At 42.7% G+C, this 26,970-nt stretch overlaps 1 protein-coding gene across 5 annotated transcripts in view; it reads left to right on the plus strand.

Annotated features, from left to right (window-relative positions):
• Positions 1 to 26,970, plus strand: part of DHX35 (DEAH-box helicase 35) — a 190,276-nt gene that overhangs the window by 18,529 nt on the left and 144,777 nt on the right. For all 5 annotated transcript variants that reach the window (XR_002340162.1, XR_002340163.1, XR_002340164.1 and 2 more), the window contains exons 4-11: positions 1,287 to 1,364; positions 7,674 to 7,778; positions 10,680 to 10,741; positions 11,573 to 11,642; positions 14,478 to 14,537; positions 23,070 to 23,182; positions 23,926 to 24,022; positions 24,927 to 25,085. Coding sequence is in view for 2 of the 5 variants with exons in the window: in XM_005672936.3 (XP_005672993.2) it covers positions 1,287 to 1,364; positions 7,674 to 7,778; positions 10,680 to 10,741; positions 11,573 to 11,642; positions 14,478 to 14,537; positions 23,070 to 23,182; positions 23,926 to 24,022; positions 24,927 to 25,085 (744 nt within the window). In the remaining 3 variants the exon portion in view is untranslated. The remainder of the gene's footprint in view (positions 1 to 1,286; positions 1,365 to 7,673; positions 7,779 to 10,679; positions 10,742 to 11,572; positions 11,643 to 14,477; positions 14,538 to 23,069; positions 23,183 to 23,925; positions 24,023 to 24,926; positions 25,086 to 26,970) is intronic.

Here is a 26,970-nt window from a genome sequence, read left to right on the forward strand (position 1 = left end):
GTTATTATTTCTCACTGGTCTCCAGCCTATGACAGTTCCCTAGTCTTTCTTTATCTTTTATGACCTTGACTTTTTTGAAGAATACCAGGCGTTTATTTTATGGAATGTCCCTCAGTTTGGGTTTGTGCGGTGTTTTTCTCATGATTAGAATGCGCTTGTGCATTTTTGGCAAGAATCCCGTAGAAATGCTATGTCCTTAGTGCACCGTATCAAGAGGGTTGAGATGCTGAAGTCTTTGTCACTGGTGAGGTTAATGTGATACTGTGGTAAGGTGCCAGATTTCACCTGTAAAGTTACTGTCTTTACCTTTGTAGTTGATAAATATCTTGGGAGATATATTTTTAGACTGCAAACATTCTACTTTTCAAACTGTTGCCTACTAATTTTAGCGTCCCTTGGTGAATCTTATCTGCAGCAGTTACTCAGGTGTTTGCCTAATGATGATTTTCTATGTTCCTTTTACCTTCCACCCCAATTTTTTTTTTTTTTTGTTCTTTTTAGGGCTGCACCTGTGACATATGGAGGTTCCCAGGCTAGGGGTCTAATCGGAGCTGCAGCCACCAGCCTATGCCTGAGCCACAGCAATGCCAGATCCGAGCTACGTCTGATGCCTACACCATAGCTCATGGCCACGCCGGATCCTTAACCCACTGGGCGAGGCCAGGGCTCGAACCCACAACCTTGTGGTTCCTAGTTGGATTTGTTTCCGCTGTGTCACGACAGGAACTCCAGGAGGAAATATTTAAGACTGGGGAGTCAGATGCTGAATTTGTACCTTGGTTCTTCTGATTATTACCTCTGCTGTGAACTAAAACAAATTACCTAACATTTCCAAATCTCAGATCCCCTCATTTACAAAATAATTTTTAATTTTTATTGTACAAATTAATTAATTAATTATTTATTCAGCTGTGCCTGTGCCATAAGGAAATTCCCAGGCCAGGGGTCAAACTGGAGCTGCAGCTTCAGCCTACGTTGCAGTTTGTGACAACACTAGCTTCAAGCTGCATATACAACCTACTCTGCAGCTTATGGCAACACTGGATTCTTAACCCACTGAGCGAGGCCAGGGATCAAACCGGGATCCTCACAGAGACGCTGTTGGGTCTGTAACCCGCTGAGCCACAGTGGAACTCCACGAAGTAGTTTTTTAAATATCTGCTGAAACAAGAACCGTTTGTTGTTTCCTTTCTCAGTGGTTTCAGTGTAATCCAGGGTCGTCTTGAGGGAGGTTGTTTCTGGAAGAGTGATGTCAGATGGATACTTAGAGATGATTTTATTTGTAGTACCTTGCAGAAGCTGGCTGGACAGCCGAAGGAAGAGTGGTGGGAGTGACCCAGCCTCGAAGAGTGGCTGCCGTTACAGTGAGTTGCTCTTTTGTTTGTAAAGACTCTGTGTCTTGTGTTTCTGTGACTTTCATGTCTAAGCTCTAAGTGAGTATGACTCTACTTAAGAATTTAATTCTTCAATTTAAAAGGAAATACGATCTAATTATTTTTGTGAAATTGATACCTGAACATTACAAATTTTTATGTAGTAATGAAACACAGAAGTCAAAACAAAGAAGTAATTAAAAAAAAAAAAGAAACCCAAATCTCACCACCCAGCAAAAACAGTTTGGAAATTGTGAATATCATTTCAAGCTTCTCTTTTATGTCCACATAAAGATCAATGGTTGGCTGGATGGATAGAAATAATTTTGTAAAAATGGGTTCATAGTCATATGTTTGCTTTTGTTGAATTTAACAAAAGAGGAAACTGCGGTAAAATAGGAGTAGTTACTGAACTTTGGATAAATATTTGTTCACCACAAGAGAATTTATGAAAGTTTGAAACCTAAGAAAAAGGATTACAGAAAGTTTTAGGATGTTACTTATTTTTGGAACTATGTTATGAATAGTTGTCTGTTATAAAGGACATCTTTCTACTTGTTCCTCCATTTGTGATAAATGCAGTACTATAATTTTTATTTCAAGATTTATAAGTATGTTCTTTTCTGTAATCATAACTCCTGAGGGTATTCAACTTTTAATTCTAGTTTAATAATCACTAATTATTTTCCATAGTTTCACCAGCTTTGAATTGCTCATTTCATTTTATTTCTTCTTGTTTTGTTTTGTTTTGTTTTTTCGCAATGCCCACCGCATGTGGAAGTTCCCAGGCCAGGGATCAAACACTCACCATAGCAGCCACCTGAGCCACAGCAGCGACAACGTTGAATCCTTAACCTTCCAGGTCACCAGGGAAATCCACTTTATTTCTTGATTGGCTGAATTTATATGCCTGAGAGTGTTTGATTGTGGTTGATATCACATTCTTGATTCACCCTCTCTAGGAGCTGCGCAAACATTGCTTCACTGCCTTTTGGCCTGGATGGACAATCACAGTGTAGAAATAGCCGGAGGTCCGTCTTTCCCCCCCTGCCTGGCTGCTTTTTCTGCTTGAATGCTTGTAGCATTGTTTCTGCCCCAAGATGTGTCTTGATGCCTCTCTGTAGCTCTTTTTTTTTTCTCTTACATATGGAAGAACTTTTAATCTTCAAGTTCAAATCTCTGTGTGTTAGGCAGGTTTTCATCCATTGTCTTGGCACCCTTTTCTACCCCATTTATTTTATTCTCTTTTCCAAGGACATCGGTTAAGTTATGTTAGATCTCCTTTGTCTCTTTAGTGTTTTTCACCATTTTCTGGAATCATCTGCTCTTTTCCAGTTGTTTTGTGATATTTCTTCAAGCCTGACCACAGTGTTCCTGATTGTTTTCAGTCAGATTTATTCTATTTTGATTCCTTTATATCTCTATCTGGGTCTCATAATCACTTTGAATTTTTTTTTTCTTTAAATGGCCTGACTCATTTCTGTAAATCTTTTTTTCTTGCAGTCTTTGACTATATCCCCATTGACTGCATATTTACTTGACAACGATTTTCTATTATTTTCCTACAGGGAGGATAGAGCAGTATTTCAGTGTATCTCTAGCATGGTTGATTCAGAGTTGGGTTTTTTTTTTTTTTTTTTTTTTTACACCTCTAGGCCAGAGTTGCTTTTTATCATTGCTGCCTGAGAAGTTCCTTTAGCTTTGTAGCTGACACTTGTAGCATTGTGTAAATTTGGGGGATTGTTCTCACATTAGGGCAAAGCCTCTCTGTAGCTCTTTCCTGTCCAGGCTGAGATGTGGAGGGTGTCTGCAGACTGGTTTCTGACCTGTACACCTGAGCTTTGTTTCTCCTTGACTCTGCCTTGACTCTGTGTCTTTCCCGTAAGCTGTTTTTAGCTTAAGCTTATGGTTTCTTTGAAACTGGATTTCTTTGGCTGAATTCTACTTCTGTTTCTTTGGGTTATACTTTCACAGTTTCTTTTTAAACTGCTTTTTTGCTTATGTTCCTTTCTTTCCTTCTTTCTTGCTTGGCTTTAATGCAATGGGCTGTGTTAGTCCTTTTAAGATAATTGCTCCTCTTTGAATGGGCCCATTTGCTGGCTGAGGAATTGTGAGGTTGTGCCAGTCTGGATGATGCCTGGCCTCTCACCAAGTCTCTTACTGTCTTTTACTGGGTGGGATGAGGAGGAGGGTCTGGTCTAGCACTCCTTAGTGATTTGAGAGGTCTGTAGTAGCTCTTCGTAAGATTCTCTGGGCTCGCTGATTCAGGATTGATACTCGTTGTCTGATTGCCTGCCTTCTCCTTCCACTTCCCCTCCTTTGTGATTCTTTGCTGTCAAAGTAGTTCTCCATTGGGACATTTCCCGGGTCTCCTGGGCCTGAGCACACTACAGCTTCTTGTCGTCCTAATACACGGCTTGTCAGTCCTGCCTTTTAGGAAGGTGACACTTCCATTAAGGAAGCTAGCAGTCTGCTCTGGTTGTGAAGGTCTTCTTGATTCAGACCTCACAGTATTTGGCAGCAATGTTTCCTTGTTTATTATTTGGGCTCGTGTGAGTTTCCTTCTTTCATTGGAGATGGAGGTTTTGGTTGATAATGTGTTTTATTTATTTACCTTTGTTTTAAGTTAACTATGAGAGGGACTTTCTGCTGTGGCACTGTGAGCGAATGATCTGGCTTGTCTCTGGGTGGGTGGGTTCGATTCCAGGCCCAGCACAGTGGGTTAAGGATCCAGTATTGCCACAGCTGTGATGTAGGTTGCAGTTGTGGCTTGGATTTTATCCCTGGCCTGGGAATTTCCATATGCTGCAGGTGTGGCCAAAAAAAAAAAAAAAAAAAAAAAAAAAAAAAGTTAGCTCTGAGAGAGGGAAAGCAGGGGCAAAAATGCCTTTATTTTGCCATCTCTACCTGGACAAGAAATTAATTCTATTTCCTTGAGTTATTTTTACTCTGTGTTGAGTTTTAATTATAGTGTATTTCTTTTTCTCCAGAGTTCATTTTCTGATTTTCTTCAAGTTAGAAATTGTTGGTAAATATTTCCCAAGTCTTACGTGTGTGTGTAAAAATGGACATAATGGTTTGGCAACTAGACTGCATTGTTAAACTTCACCTTTTATGTCAAGAAAGAGGATTTGGTTACTTAAAACATTCAAGCAGTTTGGAATTCCAGCTCTTAGTCCGTTTGCATTTTTGCTCCAAATTTGTAGCCATGGATAATTTCCATGAGACCACATGCTTTCTCATAAAAAACAAAGAGTGTATAAATTAGCCGTGTAGTATTAATAGAGCTGTCAAGTTTGAAATGCTACATCTCAAAAAGCACTTTATGTGCAGACTAAAATCTGAAAACAATCTCTGAGCCTAAGAACAGATGGCTCAAGTCACTGCTCGATCTCCATGACAGGCAGCCCCTTAGTGAGTATGTTCATTGGATTCCTATGCTCCGGGTTTGACTTCAAGACCCGGGCCCTGCCTTGACCTGTGACTCAGGACAAGCTCTAAGCCTGTCTTATTTCACTGTCTTTCTTTGTTAAAAAAAAAAAAAAAAAGAGGGTCTCTGACCCACCTCACGGAGCATGTGCATGTTTAATGAGGTACAGTTTATGAAAGCTTGGAGCACAGCACCTGCACGTAGGAGGTGCTGAGTGATTGGTTTTTCTTTTTCTTTTCACCTCCTTTTTCCTGTATCCGTTTGTTTCTCTCAAAAAGATATTTATCCAGTCTAATTGATGAGTTATTGGGGGTAGAATTGAAACAGTAGAGGTAAAAATCTGTAAACAGTAGAGGGAGTTCCCATTGTGGGAATCTGACTAGTATCCATGAGGATGCAGGTTCTATCCCTGGCCTCACTCAGTGTATCGGGGATGCGGTGTTGCTGTGGCTGTGGTGTACGCAGGCTGGCAGCTATAGCTCTGATTTGACCCCTAGGCTGGGAACTTCCACATGCAAAAAGGAAAAAAAAAAATGCCAATAGAGTATGGCCTTTCAAATGTCCAGGGGTGTGATCATACATGATCAACTTTTAAAAAAGGATTTTGAAAATAAAACCCATTTTGTAGTAAATGTATTCAAATAGTGAAATAAAAATAAATATGTTTGGGAGTTCCTTGGTGGCACAGTGAGTTAAAGAGCTGGCATCACTGCTGTGGCTCAGGTCACTGCTGTGGATCCCTGGCCTGGCAACTTCCACATGCCCCGGGCGTGGCCAAAAATGGGGAGGAAAAAAAAAAAAGGAATGAATATATTTGGCTTCATAAAATGATGACATTTTTATGAAGAAGTTGGTTTATTTATGCTCATTCTTTTTTTTTTTAAATGCTCATCCTTATGAGCCAGTTTTTCCCATAAGCTCCAGTATCTCTGTGCACACATTCTCTATTTATACCATTTTTTTTCAAGATTTATGGTTTAATGATCTGTAGGGTTGAAATTGCAACAATAACCATAACAAAACTGTCCCAGTGAAATACTGGTTATAGGGAGGTTTAAATTCCAGAGGTAGAGCAGTGTAGGATGCATTTCTGGTTTCATAAGATGTTTTGAAAGACTGCGTGGTATATGCCAGGTGCTCAGGGATTGATTGTATCCTGGCCTACCATATCTGTAATTTCAAGTCATTAGGCAGAGCCACTTCTGATCCTCATCTGCTTTTCAGTGTCTTAAGTGCTGATGGTCAGATAATGCCTGGTGTGCTAGGCTCGCAGAGCTGAGCACAGGGAGCCTCTGGCTTCCCGAGCCTGGGGCTGCTGCAGCCCAGCGGCTGTAGCTGAAAGCTCATGTTCTGGACTCAGGACGCAGGGACTACGTGGTGGCAAGGTTGCCTCACCTGTGAAAGAAGGAAATGAGATGCAAGGGGCTTGGTTGATGTACCAGGTCCCCAGGAAGCCTCTATAATTTTGCTTCCTTTTGGTTCTTTTTAGTATGTAGTTTACATAATGAACATTAAACTCTGTTTTCTTTTAAGATAAACTAAATTATGAGCTTTATTGCTCTTCCACTTTTATGTTTATTCATTATTTCAGATATTTTCTATTAATAAATTAATAGCCTTTGAATGGCCTTCTGGAGTGGTAGGAGATCTTGCTATTGGATTCTTTTTTTCTCTTTCTTACCCTTACCCTTTCTTGGTAGTTGAAAAATGTATCTATAGCTTATGGTTTTCATAATGTATTGTGTATTTTGTTTTCTACTTTTATTATGTTAACTTGGATCCTTTGTTAATCTTCTCATCTGCCTTAAGTTTTTTTTTTTTAAACTGCATTCCTGTCTTTATCTCACCTCTTCGTAATTTTGGTAGCTGGGATAGCGTTACAGATTGTTTTAGATTATCTTGCTCTGGAAATGTTACCTTTCTGCTTTCAAAGAGAGAATGAGTATGGCCAAGTATTGAATTCGATCATTCTTATCCCCTTACCTTCATGGTCCAGTGGAAGGTGTTCTATTTCAAGCCATGAAGACGAAAATTTGTCCCTAGTTGGGAAAGCTTTGAGGGAGTTCCTGCGGGGGTGCAGCGGATTAAGGATCCAGCTTTGTCTCTGAGGCAGCTTGGGTCGCTGCTGAGGCATGGGTTCGATCCCTGGTCTGGTGCAGTGGTTTAAGGATCTGATGTTGCTGCAGCTGTGGTGTAGGTTGCAGCTGTGGCTTGGATTCAGTCCCTGGCGTGGGAACTTCCATATTCCGCAGATGCAGCTGAAAAAAGAAAGAAAGAAAGAAGGAAGGAAGGAAGGAAAGAAAGAAAGCAAGCAAGCTTGAGGAACAGGGTGAATCTTGAAATTTCTTCTGATTCCCTTTTTGCTTTGGCCACCAGGAAATCTAAAGCTGAGTTTATAGCTCAGCTTAAATAACTTTGGCATATCCGTGTTTAAAAATTTTTCTCATTGGCTTTGATCTTTTGAATTTTATCTATAATTTCTTTGTTTCTGATCTGTACCATCTTGATGGGATTCCATTTTTATTCAATTTTTAACTGCGATTCCAATATTTATAACATCTTTACATGGTTTTATTTTTATTTATTGTTCTTATAAGTTGCCTCAGATCAATTATAGAATAAGGTGAGATATATACATATAAAGTTAATAGCTACAACATTGTAAATTAACTATACTTCAATAAAAAATTTAAACAATAAGGTTAATAGATTGCAAAGGTTGTCTCAGTAACTAGTAATCTGCCCTTTTCTTATTTTCCACTGTGTTTATGTACTATTTAAAAAATAAGTGACCTTTAGATTTTCCATAGTGTGTGCTCTGGGCAGTAATTTCTATGTCTCTATTTTCAGCATGATCTTTCTTCCCAAAGGTTGCAGGGAGAGTAGCCGAGGAAAGGGGTGCGGTGCTAGGCCACGAGGTGGGCTACTGCATCCGCTTTGACGACTGCACTGACCCGCTGGCGACGAGAATTAAGGTGAAGTGTGGAGCTGCTTTTCCTATTGCAAATAAGGAAAAAGGTTATCTGGGTGAAGTTAAAAACATGTAGCCATCGCTGCTGACCAAGGCCCTGATACCTTGGCAGAGAGTGGCTGAAATCTTCCTGGCCCTCAGGGAATTTAGTCTGGGGAAGGGGGTGGGGGGGTGGGGGGTAGGTTCAACGCTCTCTCAGAACCCTTGCATCTTAGCCCAGAAAGGAAGTAGAGTTAGGTAGAGTTAAGCCCTTGGTTCTACAGATGAAGAGGTTGATGACCTGATGTTAAGTACCCATTGGTAATAGAACCAAAGCTGTCCTTTAATTAATTAATTAATTAATTTTTTGGGGGCCACTCTGGGGCGTATGAAGTTCCCCGGCCAGGGATCAGATCCAAGCCACAGTTGTGACCTCAGCTGCAGTGGCAGCACCGGATCCTTAACCCACTGTGCCGGGCCAGGGATTGAATTTGCATCCCAGCGCTCCCAAGACACTGCCCATCCTTTTGTGCCACAACAGGAACTCCAAAGCTGTCCTTTCTTATTGTTGTTCCAACAATCCATATAGCCGTCTAAATATAGAAACTTATCTGTAAAAGACTTAAAAATAGGAACAAATAGTGTAAATGAGTAAAGTGTAGAATTCACAAATGTTATTTTCACTAATTAGAGCTTTCCCATTTTCACATGATAGTGGATTTCATATGTGTGTTTTCTGACCTTGTCACTACTACGAAATAATTAGCATGAATGGTAATCAGTGTCTAGTTGACTCAGCATGTGCCCACTGTGTACCACTGTGCTGGAATCAGTCTCTTCAGATAGTTCTGTAAACAGTGAATGAAAATGCTCTGATGGAACGAACATTGGTTATTAGAATCTCAGTTACCCCTCAGTTTGCAAGACAGAAAAGCTAAAAATAGTTTAGATAATGTAAATGTAGTGATTTGTAAAAATGTGGACTTTGTTTTCTAAATTTTTTGGTTGTCTTTTTAGGACCACACCTGCTGCATATGAAAGTTCCCAGTCTAGGGGTCGCATCAGTGCTGCAGCTACCAGCCTATGCCACAGCCATGGCCACACCAGATCCAAGCCGCATTTGCAACCTACCCTGCAGCTTGTGGCAACACTGGATCCTTAACCCACTGAGCCAGGCCAGGGATTGAACCTGCATCCTCATGGATACCAGTCAGGTTCTTAACCTGCTAAGCCACAATGGGAACTCCCTGTTTTCTAAATTTTTGTGTTACTTTTGACATTCATTTTGCTAAATATTCTTCTATATCATCAAATATATTTACATTTGCTAATTTTTAGATAATTTTCAGTGTGTTATGTAATCAACTGATTGTTTCTAGAGGGTCATTCATGAAAAGCCTGTATTTTGTTTGGTAGTGATTTCAAGGCACTTGGTTCTTGACTGGTGGTCTGTCACTGGTGGCAGCTTCTCCCTTTCCTCCTGTGTGTATATGTGGCAGCTTGTATGCGGTTCAAGAAAAATATGGAAAAACATTCTGCTTTGAAAAACAAAACAAAAAGTAGGAGTTCCCATCGTGGTGCAGTGGTTAACGAATCCGACTAGGAACCATGAGGTTGCGGGTTCGGTCCCTGCCCTTGCTCAGTGGGTTAAGGATCCGGCGTTGCCGTGAGCTGTGGTGTAGGTTGCAGACGCGGCTTGGATCCTGCATTGCTGTGGCTCTGGCGTAGGCCGGTGGCTACAGCTCCAATTCAACCCCTAGCCTGGGAACCTCCATATGCCGCGGGAGCGGCCCAAGAAATAGCAGCAGCAACAACAACAACAACAACAACAAAAAAAAAAACAAAACAAAAAGTAAAAGTACTAAGATATAGCAATTGAGGGAAATGCTTAGCTTTGTTAAGATACTGAATTGTTTTGGGGTGAAAGAAACAGCATCTAGTTGTTACTGTTGTTTTTCTAATGCATTTATAAATATTCGTTGGGAGTTCCTGTTGTGGTTCAGTGGTTAATGAACCCAACTGGTATCCATGAGGATGTAGGTTCAATCCCTGGCCTCGCTCTGTGGGTTAGGGATCCGACGGTTGCTGTGGCTGTGGTGTAGGCCAGTGGCTGCAGCTCGCATTCGATCCCTAGCCTGGGAACCTCCATGTGCTGAGGATGTGGCCCTAAAAAGACAAAAAAGACAAACAAACATTTGTTCATCGCAAGTGATAATAGCTGACATTCTTGAGCTCTCTTTTTGTGCTGGGGCTCAGTGCTAAGCACGTTACATGTGCTGTCATGCTTAAGTCTCAAAATAACCTTGTAAAGTAGGTTATCTCCATTTTACAGTTTAGGAGTCAGGCACAGAGAGGGTAAGTAACTTGCCCAGGGTTCACAGCTAGTAAGAGGTTGAGCGGAGATCTGAACACCCAGTACCCTGACACAATAGCTTGCGTTCTTAACCGCAACACCATCCAGCCTCCTGAAGGTAATGTCAATTGAAGTTGAGGTTAATAACCTCAGGAGCTGCAAGTCTAAGGTCCTTGGGATGTTGTAGGAACAGCGCTCTGAGGCTCATGGCATCCCCCCGGCAGATACAGGTTTGTCGTCACCGCCAGTTCATCAGCAATGCCAGGGTATGGACCGGCTCAGAGGAAAGGGGGCTTAGCCGATGCTCACGGAGCAAATCCAGGTGACATTTTGCTTCAAGGTTTGCAAGCTCCAGCCAAGGGTTCCATGTCCAAAGTCTTATTTGTGAGCAATTCTGTTGCTTGATAACCAAAATGTTGGGGCCTTTTCCTACAGGCCTTTGTGGAGATTGTCTTGTACACACACTGATGATGAGGTAGAATGTATTTCCTTGCACTTGTACTTTTTAAAGAAAAATCATTAATATACGGTGTAAGTGAATTGTTTCTAAAACTTCGTGTTTTTGTGTTATAGTTTCTGACCGATGGAATGCTGGTCCGGGAAATGATGGTTGATCCATTGTTAACAAAATATAGGTAAATACGTTTTTCCTGTGATAAGTTCTCTAAAGTTTCAAAAGTACCAAGCAGATTAAGAAGCCGTTGTGTTAGTACCTGGGATTTGCAGCCATGCTCAGCTTTCCTAAAGCTTTTCTTCTTTCTTTGGCTGTTGTGACCCTTGATGATTTTTTTCAGAATTTACAGTCAGTTGAAACTCAGTCGTTAAAATCCCTGTCATTATTTGAACAGTCCGTTGAATTTTCTTTTTTTTTTTTTTAATCTTGCTGGAGGATGATTTCAAAGTCACAGCACAGAACTAGGCAGCGTTTTGTCAGATGTAATATGCAGAGTCCAGATAATTATTTACACTTTCCCTCTCCTGGTGTGTCTCTGTCCATCACTTACGGCATTAAAGTTGTCCCACTCAGGCTCCATGGTATTCGCGGAAAGGATGTCACATTTGATGTGCGGGTACATGTGTGACATAGCTATGACCACGGGCCTCTTTCTGTTCTTTGGGCCTTGTCCCAATTTCTGTGTGCTCTCTAGGGTCATACATTATATGGTAATTTAAAATTGTTTATTGGATCCTCTTGGAATCCAATGTGGGTGACAGAACTCTTTAAAAATAGCAATTAATACACCATTTTCTTCACTGAGATATGTGGATGTCACTATTTTTATTAGCTTTACTGGAGTTTATTAGCTTTATTAGAGTTACTCCCTTGTCAAAGAGGAGTTCACATAGCTTTACTTTTGCTACGAGGTGTTCATATGGGGCTAAGTTCCCGGCAGTCCTTCTGATGGTCTGGCTGGGCTTGTGCGTGGTTGGTTTGGTGCCCACTGAGACCTGCCCTCTGACTCTAGTGCCATCATGCTGGATGAAGCCCATGAGAGGACCCTGTACACCGACATTGCCATTGGCTTGTTGAAGAAGGTATGACTGAGTCTCAGACTTTTACTTTTGTGTTTTTGTTTTGTTTTGTTACCTGCCTAGGAAAGTAATTATAGCAATTTAGAAAATCCAACAAAATATAGAGGGAAAAAAAATTAAAAGTGTCCATAATCCTGCCCATTCAGACAAGAATCACTGGTAAAATGTTGGTATTTTTCCTTTTTTCTTTGTGTCTATTCGCGCGTGTACATATGTTGTATCTGCTTATTTCTCTTAATATTACATGAAGATTATATTCCTGTGTCATGAAATATTCTTTGAACACATTATTTCTAATGGTTAAGAAGTCACACGTCTCTACCATAAAGTATATGACTCCTCCATTACTGTTAGGCATTTTATGGCTTCTAGATTTGAAGTATTTTAAATAATATTGCAGTGAGCACGCTTGTAATTACATCCCTTACAGTTGTTTTTTTTTCCTCTTTTAAATTTTTTATTATGGAAGACTTCAGGCATACCCCAGAGTAGAGAAAAGGGTTTAAGGACCTTCAGGTGCCTGTCGTCTGGCTTCAGCAGTTATAACCCAAGGCCAATTTGTTTCAACCTTACCTCTATCCTCTCCCTCTTCCTGTATTTTCTGATTGTTTTTTTTAGACAAATACCCAATCACAGAAGTATAGAAAGAAATGATAGAGCAGGGTGATTAAAAGCATGGACTCCAGGAGTTCCCTGGTGGTATAGAAGGTTAAGGATCTGGTGTTGTCACTGCTGAAGCATGGGTTTGATTCCTGGCCCAGGAACTTCTGCATACTATGGGTATGGCCAAAAAACAAACAAACAAACAAACAAAACAAACAAACCACATTGGTTCTGGGTTAGACTCTGTGGGTTCAAATTCTGGCTCTGCTGAGTTTACTTGTCTAAAATGGGGCTGATAGAAGTTTCTCTGTCTGTGTTGGTTTACTTTTCTATTGGATAGCCACTAGCCACCTGAGATTTAAATTAGTTGAAATAAGAGTAAAATAAAAGATTCATGCAACAGAAGAAAGGCTGGGGGAAAAATGTAATTGTAATGTATACATGTAAGGATAACCTGACTCCCTTGCTGTACAGTGGGAAAATAAAAAAATAAATAAATAAATAAAAACCAAATCCAGAAAAAAAAAAAAAAAAAGATTCAGTTCTTTAGTCACACTGGCTGTATTTCAAGGGCTCTGTAGGCACGTGTAGCTAGTGGCTACTGCCTTGGACAGAGCCTCTCCCTCACTGAAGAGCATTCTCTCAGGTGCCGTATATCATATTTGTTGTGAGGCTTCAATTAGATGATGTAAAAGTTTTAGGATGGCATCTGACACAGGGCCACAAATAGACTGGGAGGTGCCTTTCCCCCTGGGAGGATGTCCACAGCAGGGTGAGAGGAGGGTGGGCTGGATTTCAGAGGCCCCTGGCCTCTTCACACAGTGCATATACTATACAGCTGGACACAGAGACCCAGTTAATCGCACATAACTTGGTAGATATTAGCAGCTATTGGTGTTATTTTCATTATTAATTTGTTCCTTGGCCAGAGATTTAGACTTTTTGATACTTAGGGGAAATTATTCCACCAGGTTATTACCTTCTCAGAAACGGTAAAGTAAGGACGCCTATTTCACTGAATCTTTGCCCACACCGAAAATAAATCCTTGCCAGTGTGATGGATGAAAAAATAATCTCATCATTGTTACATATTTTTGCTGTAGTTTATTTGATCATTTCTCCTATGCCTGTTGATCATCTCTTTTTTTGGAAATCTCTAATTCCTTTTGTCTATATTTCTGACTTGATGTTATCATTTATCATTTGTTTGCTTTATTTTTTCATGCTTTTAGTGTATATACATAGATGTTGACTATCCAGAAACCCAGATGTCAGGAAAAAATGTTTGTTTTCTTTTTTGGCCACTTGCAGTGTATGGAATTTCCAGGCCAGGGATCAGATCCGAACTGCAGTTGTCACTTCCCTGGCTGCGGCAGTGCTGGATCCTTAACCCACTGTGCTGGGCTGGGGATTGAAATGACTCCAGAAATGTCACCGATCTTGTTGTGCCACAGTGGGAACTCCAGGAAAAAATGGTTTTACTTTTGGTAAATTCAAATTCAGGTCTTAAAGCTCTTTTATACTCTTTATTTATTTTATTTTATTTATTTTTTTTGTCTTTTTGCCTTTTCTATGGCCGCTTCTGCAGCATGTGGAGATTCACAGGCTAGGGATCTAATTGGAGCTGTAGCTGCTGGCCTTTGCCGGAGCCACAGCACCCGGGATCCGAGCCGCGTCTGCGACCCACACCACAGCTCACGGCAATGCCAGATCCTTAATCCACTGAGCAAGGGCAGGGATCGAACCCGCAACCTCATGGTTCCTAGTCGTAGTCGTTAACCGATGAGCCATGATGGGAATTCCTCTTTTATACTCTTTATAGAAAATTTTTTCTTTTCTAAAACCAAAACCAAACAACCCCCCCCCCCAAAACCAGGGAGTTCCCTGGTGGCCTAGTGGGTTACGGATCTGATGTTGTCCTTGCTGTGGTGTGGGCTCCATCCCTGGCCTGGGAACTTCTGGGTGCTGTGGGCACAACCAAAAAAAAAATAAATTTAATTAAAAAATTTTATTTTGGAAAATTGTATCACACAATTAGAAAGGTTAGTTTAATGAACCATCTTCTTACCTATGATAGTTATCTATTTGTGGTCGATCTTGTTTCATCTTTAAGCTCCTCCCTACCCCCAAAATAAATACACACACTGAATTATTTTGTAATAAATTTCAGATATCAAGTTATTTCATCTGTAATATTGTACTATTATCATCTTTGCCTCATATCTTCTTTTTTAGATTCAGAAAAAGCGAGGGGATCTTCGGTTGATTGTGGCTTCAGCCACTCTGGATGCAGAGGTATGAGCATTTCCCCCTTTCCTGTATCCCTGCTAAGCATGGGGCTTGTTGGACATGACCTTGAGAAGTTACCTCTAGCAAGAGCTTATCTTTGGCAGGATGGCCTGCCTTCTTCATGGGGCCATCTGATGTCCTAGTTCCATGCAATCAGAGGATACTCTTTTTCAGCGTGTGGGCAGAAATTAGCCTGTAATTAACCGAGTTCATAATTACCTCCTTGTCTTGTTTCTCTACATACCATGTCTCCCCCCCCCACAGGCAGTTTCTTTTTATTACTCTTTTTAGTATGAGGCTGTAATTCTCGAATTTAAGACTTGAGCATTTATTTAGATGTTTAGGGTACAATTGAAGCTTTCCCTGTACATAGAATAATTTCCATGTTATAATTTTTTATGGCTAAGTTTACATGAGTTTTCTCTAATACTTTAGTTCAAACTGTAGTTTAGTTGAACGCTTTTTTTTTTTTTTTTTTTTTTTTTGCTTTTTAGGGCCGCACCTGCGGCCTATGGAGGTTCCCAGGCTAGGGGTCTAATCAGAGCTGTAGCTGCTGGCCTAAAGTATAGCCACAGCAATGCCAGATCTGAGCCATATCTGCAACCTACACCATAGCTCACAGCAGTGCCGGATCTTTAACCCATTGAGTGAGGCCAGGGATCGAACCTGCAACCTCATGGTTCCTAGTTGGATTCGTTTTGCTGTGCCACGGTGGGAACTCCATCAACACATAATTTTGACCATTTGCTATATGTACATGTACACGCACAGGTGCATACACATGCAAGCATAAAGCATGGAAGAAGCACAGTGCTGGCTACAAGTGATTCATACATTCCCTGACTTCTTGGGGAAGCAGACACATAAACAGATGTTTACAGTTCAGTTTGTTCAAGGTGTTAAGACAGCCAGGGAGGGGTTGCTTACCCTCTAGCACCTGGAGGATATCCAGAAGCTTTCACAGAGGAGGGGCATCGCACCTGAGTTGGGAAGGATGCACAGAAGTTCTCCACATGGGCAGGGCTGGGGAAGGGCGCCCTAAGCTCACACAGAACCACAGGGGCTGTGAGTCAGGTTGCCTGCAGGGCCCTGGACTGGGGGGGTGATCTGCCCCCAGACACTTCTCTCCAATTTCTCCAGTGCTCCTTATACTCCATCCTCACCTTGCTGCTCCTCTGCAAAACCTAAGCAAGCTTCTGCTTTTGGGGGGAGGACCCTCTTTCCAGACCATTCTTCCCCTAAACGTTCTCATGGCTTTGTACTCATTTTCATTCCAATCTTGATCGGATGTTAGAGAGGCTGTTCCTGACTGTTCTCCCTAAAGCAGTGCCCCTGTCACTCTCCATTCTCTTACTCACCTTATTTTTTCCATTTAGCACTTATCACTAGCTAGCGTTATTTGCATATCAAGTGTTTGTTTATTGTGTGTCTTCCATCACCGAAATGTAGGCACCCTGAAGGCTGGAACTTGACTGCCTTATTATTCTATCCCTTTCATCAAAGCAGTGTCTAATACAGAGTCAGTGCTTTGCGTTGAATGAATTTTGCTTGAATGGAAAGCAATGGGAGATTAAAATGGAGAGGTTGGTAGTGGTCAGATGATGAAAGGCCTTCTAGGCCACGCAAAGGAGGAAGGACTCCACCCTGCACCTGGTCAGGGGCCCAGTGGGGTGTGAAGTATGGTGCTTGATCATATTTGGATTCGCTGTGTAGAAGGGCCAACAACAGATGAGGAGATACCAGTCAGGAGACCAGTTCTGGAATCCAGCTGAGATGTGAAGAGGACTTGGCTTCTGGTCTCCCCGTGGCTTCCAGGATGCAGAACAACTTGGGGGGAGAAAAAAACTCAGCATGGCTGAGAGAGATGTGTACCCTGGCTGGTTTCTCAGACCTTCTCACTGGCTGTAGGAGTCTGTTGTCTTAGGTCTGCCGTGATGACTTTGGGGTCAAAGCTCCCTGTTGCCCTTCTCAATGAGATTTTGTGCCCTCTACCTCTGATAGCTGCTGGTGTGCTATTTTTCGGGCTACACATGACCTCATCTCCCGTTATCTACTCCATGGCTTAGTTGCCCAGGACGTCTCCTCTATTTACCTCTTATTATGAACCCCCTTTTAAAAATTATTCCCGATAGATTTTTTTTTTTATGTCTTTTTGCCTTTTCTAGGGTTGCTCCCAAGGCATATGGAGGTTCCCAGCCTAGGGGTCTAATCGGAGCTGTAGCCACCGGCCTACACCAGAGCCACAGCAACGCGGGATCCGAGCCACGTCTCTAAACCTACACCACAGCTCACAGCAGTGCCAGATCCTTAACCCACTGAGCAAGGCCAGGGATCGAACCCGCATTCATTAACCACTGTGCCACGATGGGAATTCCCAATAGTTTTTTTTTTCAAATTAAAGTAGTTGATTTACAATGTGCCCATTTCGGCTGTACAGCAAAGTGACCCAGTCATACATGTACATATACATTCTTTTTCTCATATTGTCTTCTATCATGTTCTATCCCAATAGAGTGGATGTAGTTCCCTGTGCTATACAGCAGGGCCTCATTGCTTATTCATTCTAAATGGAAAAGCTATCATCTACTAACTAGGCCAGGGATCAAACCTGCAACCTCATGGTTCCTAGTCGAATTCATTTACCACTGAGCCACAGTGGAAACGCCTGTCTTTCTTTTTCTGACTTATTTCATTTAGTATGAGACTCTCTAGTTGCATACGTTTTGCTGCAAGTGGCATTATTTCATTCTTTCCTATGGCTGAGTAGTATTCCTTTGTGTATATGTACATTTTCTTAATCCATTCATCTGTTGATGGACATTTAGGTTGTTTCCATGTCTTGGCTAATGTGAATAGTGCTGCGTTGAATATAAGAGTACATGTATTATTTTGTCCAGATATATGCCCAGGAGTGGGATTGCTGAATCATATGGTAATTCTGTATTTAGTTTTCTGAGGTACCTCCATACTGTTTTCCATAGTGGTTGTACGAATTTACATTCCCACCAACAGTGTAGGAGGGTTCCCTTTTCTCCACACCCTCTCCAGCATGTGTTATTTGTAGACTTACTAATGATGGCCATTCTGACCAGTATGAGGTGGTACCTCAGTGTAGTTTTGATTTGCATTTTTCTAATAAATAGCGATGTTGGACATTTTTTTCATGTGCCTAGTGGCCATCCGTATATATTCTTTTGACAACTGTCTATTGAGGTCTTCTACCAATATTGCGTTTGAGAACTATTATAATGCCCAGGCCTTTTCTTGGAATGATTGCTAATACTTACTTATTGCTTGCAGTTGCCTTTCGTTGTCTTTTCACATGGCATGGAAATTTAAAAACAGCTTCTTTCTGTTCTGCCCACAGTGGCTGATAGCGATGGACTGGAAGGTTTTTGTTTTTTTTTTTTTTCAAGTGGGAAGGTGGAATGCAGGGGATGTGTCATACTTTGGGTGTGCTAGGATGCACGGTTGCCAGGACATCAGCAGCATTCAGCAGGGCCTTGGGTGGGCTCGTCCTTTCATGTCTTCATCCCTTGCTGGCCCAGCGCCACCTCTGTGAGGAGGGGTGAGGTCTGTGTGTGTGCTGGGGGACTTGGAATGTGAGTTCCCATGAGAGAGTAAGGGAGCGAGGGTGAGGAAGGAATGGGCTGAACTGGTCGAAAGAAGAGAGGGTCAGGAGGAGTGGGGGGCAGGGTATGACTCAGCATTTTGATCTAGAGGACCAGGGGTCCCAGAGCTCATCCTTGGCCCCCTGGCTGTCAGATCTGGGGGTGACAGACTCATTCCAGGCCCCAGTGCCTGGAGGGATAGATGCCACCTGCTCTGGTTTAGCTCAGAGCTCAGGTTGGCCCAGCCTGCAGGTGGGGACACTGGTGACCACAGCTGGGAGGCAGAGGCAAGCAGTTGATGGGGGCTGGTCAAATAGTCGCCTTGACCGGCTTAGCTGCTTGTTATTGTAAGCCTAATTAAGCCAGCAATTATAGAATCTGACCAGGAATAATTATGAAGTATTTACTGACTATTGTATCACTTGGTAGTTTTTCTTTTATTGGCTTCCATTCATATGATTGCTGACAACTCCCACTGTTTTTTGTCCCAGGTCCAGCTATTTGAAGAGAGAGTAATTTCTCTTTTCCAGATGCCTACAGAAGGAATTTGGGGTCCACTGGGGTCAGGTACCCACTTTAGACCACTCTGCATGGGCTGATGGTGGACCTTTCATGTAGGCACAGCTGCCAGGGGTCCACTGCTTTGAGTCAGATAAGAGCAGCTACCAGGGAAGGAAGTGGGGAGCTGGGAGGACAGCCCGGCAGATGCCCATGTCATTTACGTTCCATTTCATATGCTGGCCTCTTCCTCTGTGTCAGTTTATGTTTCTCACCCTGGGTGTGTGTCAGTGTGATCCCATGTCTTTCAGACCTGACTCAGACTCTTCCAGGTGGATTGAACCCATTTCACTCTTCCTGTTCCTTCATTCTGCCTCAAGATGCATACACTGGTTTTTTTTTGGTTTTTGTTTTTTTTTTGCTTTTTAGGGCCAAACCCACAGCATATGGAGGTTCCCGGGCTAGGAGTTGAATTGGAGCTATAGCTGCTGGGCTACCTCACAATTCATAGCAACGCCAGATCCTTAACCCACTGAGCGAGGCAGGGATCAGACCCGCAACCTCAAGGTTACTAGTCGGATTCATTTCCACTGCACCACAATGGGAACTCCCTGCATACACTACTGATATGATATTTATTTGCTTTCTAGCCTCTCATCTTCTGTGTGTATATTTTTTATATTTCAAAATAAACATAAAAGGTAAATTTCTTAAGGATAAACATTTTGTGCCTTCTCAGTTAACATTGAGTTTTTTTTGTTTGTTTGTTTTCCTTTTTAGGGCTGCACCTGTAGCACATGGACGTTCCCAGGCTAGGGGTTGAATCAGAGTTGCAGCTGCTGGCCTACAGCACCACCACAGAAATGCCAGATCCTAGCCACATCTGCCACCCGTGCTGCAGCTTGCAGCAGCGCCAGATCCTTAACCCACTGCGCGAGGCCAGGGATTGAATCCACATCCTCATAGATACCACCAGTCAGGTTCTTAATCCACTGAGCCACAAAGGGAACTCCTAATGTTAAGTTTTATTTCTTGAAAGATTAACTCCTTATCCTAACACCTTAACACCACAGATTCTTTAATTGATAAGGCGTAGCCGTGCACTCCAACAATGGCGTTAGGACATCTCTCTCCCTGTTCTGGCTACTATCTCTTTTGGGCCAAAAAGCCTGTCTACCAAGCCTTTTTATAAATCTTCCTCATCTGCCTACAGTTTCTGGAGCCCCACCTTCTCCCCTCTATCTGCCTCCCTGATGGCTTCCCCCAGCTCCTTTGCTGGCTGCTCTTCCTTCTCCAGGCTGTCCATCTCCTCAGTCCCTGGTTGAGTAGATGCTTCGAGTCTGTGGCCTTCTTTTTTCTTTTCTTTTTAGGGCTACACATGTGGCATATGGAGGTTCCCAGGCTAGGAACCGACATTCCCGGCCACAGCAACGCAGAATCCAAACTCTGTCTGTGACCTACACCACAGCTCACGGCAGTGCCGGATCCTTAACCCACTGAGCGAGGTCTAGGATTGAACCTGCATCATCTTGGATACTAGTTGGGCTCATTTCCACTGAGCTACAGCGGGAACTCCCAGTTTGTTCATTTTGTTGATGAGAGGGTGAACTCAGAGATGATGCCCTTGATCTTGGGTCTCTTCTCTTTAAGGGGTCCCTCTACAGCTTAGTGTACACTCTGCTGTCATCCTAGGAAGGGGCACCTCTTCTCGTCCCAGCTGGTAATAATCCTCCTCATCCTTTAAGGCTTAGCCAGGGGATCCTGCCACCTCCAGGAAGCCCTCACTGCAGTCAGTCATTATTGGCCTTTCCTTGTCTCTTGCAGCGCGTTTCTGGTCATCTAGTCTTTGGGCCTTGGTTGATGCTATGATCGGTTCTTTGCACACCCTCCTGCCTGGATTCTTCTCCCTCTGGATTGTCTTCTCCCTTGTTTGTGCATCACTTGTAGCATGCCTGTGCTGTGCACACCATAGGACGCAGGAGGGCTGTGGGCCTTTGAAGGGAATTTACCCAAAAGGAGAGTGGAGAGTGGTGCCGTGGGGCTCTTTGCAGTGCAGCCTAGTTTTTTGGCCTGAGGCACTTTTATGTCTGTGTTCAGTCTTCTCAAACATGACTTTGAAGTTAACGTGTAGCATCCAGCTGTTGTGTAGTTCAGTCGAGCTGAATCCTTTAGAAGTACTCCTTGGAGACCTTTCACTTGGGACTTGACGCACGTCTCCAGGGCACCCCTGGGGTTCCAGTGTCCAGGAGCAGGTGTGGGCCTGTTTAGGGATGGTTCTTGGAGGAGTAAAGAAGACAGGCCTTGTGATCACATAGCCAGGCCTCCTGGGAGAGAAGAGAAAGCAACTTGAGGCCAGATTAAACTCACAGGATGTCTGTGTCCCCAACAGCTGGGCAGCTGCTGCCCTCTAGAACACTCTCCTGCCAGGTTGGTAGCTCTTTTTTTTTTTTTTTTTTTTTTTTTTTTTTCCCCTTTCCTTTTTTGGCTGAACTTGCCTGGAAGTTTCCTGGCCAGGCATCGAATTTGAGCTGCAGCTGTGACCTGTGCCACAGTTGGGGCAATACTGGATCCTTAACCCACTGCACCACAGTGGAAACTCCGGCTTGGTCACTCTTTTATTTATTCATTTATTTTATTAAAGTATAGGTGATTTACAATGTCTTGCCAGTACCTGCTGTGTAGCAAAGTGACCCAGTCATGCATATACATTCCTTTTGTTATATTATTCTTTCATCATCATCTATCCCAAGAGGTTGGATAGAGCTCCCTGTGCTGTACAGTAGGCCCTCATTGCTTATCCATTCTAAATGGAATCGTTTGCATCTACAAACCCCAAACTCCCAGTCCATCCAACTCCCTCCCTCTCCCCCTCAGCAACCACAAGTCTGTTCTCCATGTCCATGAGTTTGTTTCTTTTCTATGGATAGGTTAATTTATTGCCATATATTAGATTCCAGATATAAGTGATATCATATGGTATTTGTCTTTCTCTTTCTGACTTACTTCACTCAGTATGAGAATCTTTCTGACTTACTTCACTTAGTATGAGAATCTCTAGTTGCGTCCATCTTGCTGCGCATGGCATTATTTTTTCTTTTTTATGACTGAGTAGTATTCCATTGTATATATGTATCACATCTTTTTAATCCATTCATCTGTCGATGGACATTTAGGTTGTTTCCATGTCTTGGCTATAGTGAATAGTGCTGCAGTAAGTTGGGGGTGCATGTATCTTTGAATTATAGTTTTGTCTAGATATATATCCAGGAGTGGGATTGTCGGATCGTGTGGTAGTTCTGTGTTTAGTTTTCTGGGGAACTTCTGTACTGTTTTCCGTAGTGGTTGTACGGGTTGGTCACTCTTATTCTCAGCTTCACTGTGCATCTTGGGTCACAATCCCTAACAGGGGATCTTCAGTGGAGTCTCCCTCCCTCATTGTTGGCCAGTGCTCTCATGCCAGGCCTCCTAAAGACTGCAGGTCTGGTGGTCAAGTCCACTGAGGGGGATGTGGCCACTTATTCAAGAGGAACTACCAAGAGCCACTTTCCTCAACAGGGTCCTGTGGGAGTGTCAGAGAAGTAAATAATTGCAGGCCTACCCCGTACACAGCATTGAGCTACCCCCTGTAGGGCATATAAGGATGGAGAGGACACTGTCCCTGTAAATACAGATCTGTGACTGTGGTACCAGGGAGCATACCCACCCTTCATAGATGGATACATTTCCTCTATAAAGTGACCACTTGTGTGAGCAGAAGTGTGGTTTCAAGATCAGATATATCAGAACTATGGATCAGCCTGATGTAACCCATACTTAACTGGCTATACCTTTTGACCTAATTTTTGGTTACATAAAATACTCGCGGGCGAGATAAGATAAATAATAGCACAGCTTCATGGTGACTCAAATGCACTACTGAATGCAGTTTGGAAATCTAACCTTTATCATTTCTATCTCTTTAGTAAAGAGTCTGTCATTAAAATGTAATTCCCCCAAATTGCAATAATAAAAAGATAATTTATAATAATATTTTGTAACCCCTAGTCTGTATTATATATATCCAATCCCTACTTCCCAGCCCCTGCTGTGCCAGTTTTATATTATTTTTTTTCTTTCCATGAGTTACTATGAATCTTTCTCTTGTCTTTTTTTTTTTTTTTTTTTTAAGGGCTTCACCCACCGCATATGGAGCGTCCAAGGCTAGGATTCACATTGGAGCTAAAGCCTATACCACAGCTCACAGCAATGCTGGATACTTAGCCCACAGAGGGACTCCAGGGATCGAACCCTCGTTCTCATGGATACTAGTCGGGTTCATTACCCCTGAGCTAAAATGGGAACTCCACCATGTCTTTTTTTCTTTTTCTTTTCTTTTTTTTTTTTTTTGAGGAATGAAGAATTGATTTTTTTTTTTTTTTTTTTTTTTTAGAAATTTCGGGATTTCTTTAATCAAAATGACACCAGTGACCCAACCAGGGATACGTGTGTGATCCTCACAGTGGAAGGACGGACATTTCCAGTGGATATCTTTTATCTGCAAAGGTTTGATGATACTTGCCTTTTTGATGAGGGTGATTAGAAAACTAGGCCTGTTCTGTGGAATGAGAAAGCGACACAGCTGCATCTACCTGAAACTCCGAGGGTGGTGTGCCAGGCTGGCATTTAGGAGTGTGTTTGGCACTTCCTGTGATTGATAGAATGTGCTGGAAGCCTGCTCAGTATCCCAAAAATGCCTCGTTGACATTTTTGGGAGAGCCGCCTTGGACAGGAAGGGGTCATGCTAATTCTTATCCCTGGTCACAAAGACTCGGCACCTAGGCCAGTGGCAGATTAATCCAAAGAGCTGTGGGCTTCACTCCTGAGTTGTTTCTAGTTGGACAGGATGCCCAGCAGTCCATCTACCCCCCTCAGACGTGCTGCCAGTGATCATGAGGGGAGATGCACAGAGGGTGGGATTCAGCATGGGGACCACAACCGGTTTCCCAGGCCAGGCATCTCTGTGTGCTAGAGATGACACATCTGTTTGTGTGGGTTTTTTGCTTTTATCTTTCTGCAAGTAAAACCCCAAACCATAGTTGACTTGTAATTATGGATTGTTTTTGAATGCTGCATTAAAAAAAAAGAATGAATATAAATTATATGAAAGTATGAATTATTCATATACTGATTACCTGCTAGGCAGGCCCAGACTAACTTTCACAAGTCTTTGCTGCCAGATTATTGGGGTAATTAATCTATAATTAATGGCATGTTCTAGTGATGATTTGTCTCATATGTCCTTTCAGTCCTGTTCCAGATTATATCAAATCAACTGTAGAAACCGTGATGAAAATTCACCAGACAGAGGGAGATGGAGACATACTAGCATTTCTTACTGGCCAGGTAATTCCATTGGGCCTTTTTTCTGTGATAAACAGACATGTTAGGGCAGCACCAGAGTTTATACAAGAGGTCTATTGCTTTACTTAGCCATTGATTCCATGGTTTTGTTTTGTTTTGTTTTGTTTTGTTTTTCTGTATTTTGTGGTTACTTAATTGCATAAAAATTTGTTTAGTTTGATGTCATTCATCTATTGACTCCAGTTACCAGAGAGTCAGTAGCTCTTGCTTGTTCTGTCTGCAGAGGTTAAATGTATTTTAAATTTATTAACTAATTCCAAAGGAAATTAGGGAGTTCTGTCAATGGAGCGTTTTGATAGCAGAGTGGAATATTTCATTGGGTACACTTTGTGCATTCGTGTGGCCGCTGCATACCCTTTTCCCAGTGACACCTTTGCAGCTCACCCTGGAGGGGACAGGGAGACACATTACTGGAAAAATGACTGAACAAGTCCAAATGCTCATTGTAGATTGTACCTCTGTTCAGAACTACCCTCTAGTTGTAATCATTTCCACTGTCAAACATTTTCTGTTATTTGGTAATCTTTTCTAGAGAAAGCATATGGCCCTTTTATATGCCACAACTTGTCTCTATGTAAGCCACGCTATTTGCCACAGTGCATAAAAAAGGCTCGGTAAAGTTGACATTGTTTCGATTTATCGAGAATTCTATTGACTGCTGGTGCCATAGATCTCAGTAGTTAATCTGACAAATTTTCACCCCATCGGCACCACTGTATGGTAGCAGTTGAGGCAGTACCACCTTGCGTGGCACAGGTGGCTTTGAGGGTCATGAACCTGACCACTTTTCAAATCCTGATCCTAACTTTCATTTTCCTGCAGGATGGTAAAGGGACATGTTTCAAGTTGATCTCGGTTTCTTTGGTTCCCCGTTCCATGTTTTTAGGAAGAGGTGGAAACCGTCGTGTCTATGCTGATCGAGCAGGCGCGAGCACTGGGTCGGACTGGGATGAAGAGACACCTCCGGGTCCTCCCCATGTATGCAGGGCTGCCTTCCTTTGAGCAGATGAAGGTGTTTGAGAGGGTGTCACGCAGTGTCAGAAAGGTGAGACTAACCGAGGACCGAGGGCATTTGCAGCCATCTGTCATCATGTTGGTGCCCCTTTACTGTCCCCTGGCAAGATTTGTTTTACGTTGAAGTGAAACTTGCTAAACAGGAAGGTTTCTTTAAGAATTTAGGAATTAGGTCTGTGTTTCCATGCAGTAGAACTAAAAGCACACAATAAACAATGACTTGCAAAGATTTCCAGACCTGCCCCACAGAAGGTTTAGTAATTGTCAGAGTAGATGACTTCTCTTGGCTTCTTTTCTTCCTCCCTAATATTTCTCCATCACACAGCACTACATTGGCTTAAAGGCCTGTCTTGGTGGATCGTGATCAGTTAGGAACATGAGATTAGTTACTGCAAAATGATTTCTGAACCATTTTTTAAAGTATCAGTTTGCCTGAAGAGCCATGTTTAAGTCAGTTAATTCAAGGTGGGGCTTAAAAAATATTTAGCCTTGAAATTGGGGTGGGGAAGGGTGTGGTGAGAAGCCTCTGTTTGAAGGAGCCAGTAGGCAGCCTGTCTGCTTGCTCTGCATTGCCTCCCTGGGTCTTGCTCTGCGTTCCCTTCCGTTGGATGAGAAAGGTACAGAACTGGTCCAGAATTGGCTTAGAGTAGCTATTTATCAGCAGCTAGCAGAGAACACAGTGGGTGAGGGATGGCCCGTCTGAGGATCCACTCCCAATTTCGGGCCACTTGGAAGAGGGTGCCCTGCCTCCTGGCCAGTGGGCAGAGCAGAGTCGGTCTAGTCAAATGCAAACTACAGCCAGCCAGTTAGGAGGCCTGGGTTCTGTGCCTGAGTTACCAGGTGCCCTGAGAGGTGTTACACAACCCTGAGGCCCACTTTGCTACGCTGTAAAACATGAATAATAGGATCTTTTAGATAGATTGTTGTATAGCATAAAATTCTGACTCTCTTCTATGTGACAGTAAAATGATCAATGTAAAAGTTCTAAGTGCTATCTGTGCGTGTCTCCTGCTGCTTCATACCCTCCAGGGGCAGCACCCAGTGCCCCTGGAATAAAATTCAGACCTCTCTCGTGGCCCAGAGACTGTGTGTGATCTGGTCACTGCCTCCTTCCTTACCTTGTATTTACTCAACCCTGGTCTCTGGCCCCACTGGCTGTTTCTTCTTCCTCTGCCTGAAGCGCTATAGGATTGGCTGCTGCTTGTTACTGAGGTCTCAGCCCAAAATCATCTTTTAGAGAGGTTTTCCCTGGCCATCTGACCTGAGGTAGCCCTCTCCATTATTATAATATGATAATATGTAATGTACACATTGAACACTACGTAATGTCAAAGTATTACCCTGTTGCATTTTCTTCCCAGTATTTGTCTCTCTTGTATACATTCACCATTTCTCCGTCCTGACACTCACACTGGACTGCAGACCCTGGGAGAGAAGGGAGCTTGTCCATCATACACTCCTGGCCTGTGAAGAGTACCTGACAAGGTGCAGACCCCCAGGAAACTGGATGTGGGGGAATAAATGCATACATACATACAAGGCGGTGACTTCCTTTAGTTGTGCAAAGGCAAAAACTAACATTTGTTGAATACCCTGGGCCAAGAACCAGCCTCTAATAATCACTTTGAGTGTATTTCACATTTAATCCCTCAAGAACCCCAGGAGAGTGTAGACATTATCATGGAGACGAGGAAACACACTCAGGAGGTTCAGTAACTTGTCCAAGGCCCCACACTTAGGGAGAATTCAAACCCAGAGCCCCCTGCCCCTAAAACTCATCGTGCTCTATCCAGGATACCAAACTGCCTCTCATGGCTTCTACAGTGTCAGAAATATCTTTACATCTTTTAGGTTTTTGGTGGTTTATTCAAAGTGAAGAGAACCAAATCACTTTCATCTCAGCTCTCCTTTGTGTG

The sequence above is a fragment of the Sus scrofa genome, chromosome 17 (assembly GCF_000003025.6).
Source record: "Sus scrofa isolate TJ Tabasco breed Duroc chromosome 17, Sscrofa11.1, whole genome shotgun sequence".
Taxonomy (NCBI): domain Eukaryota; kingdom Metazoa; phylum Chordata; class Mammalia; order Artiodactyla; family Suidae; genus Sus; species Sus scrofa.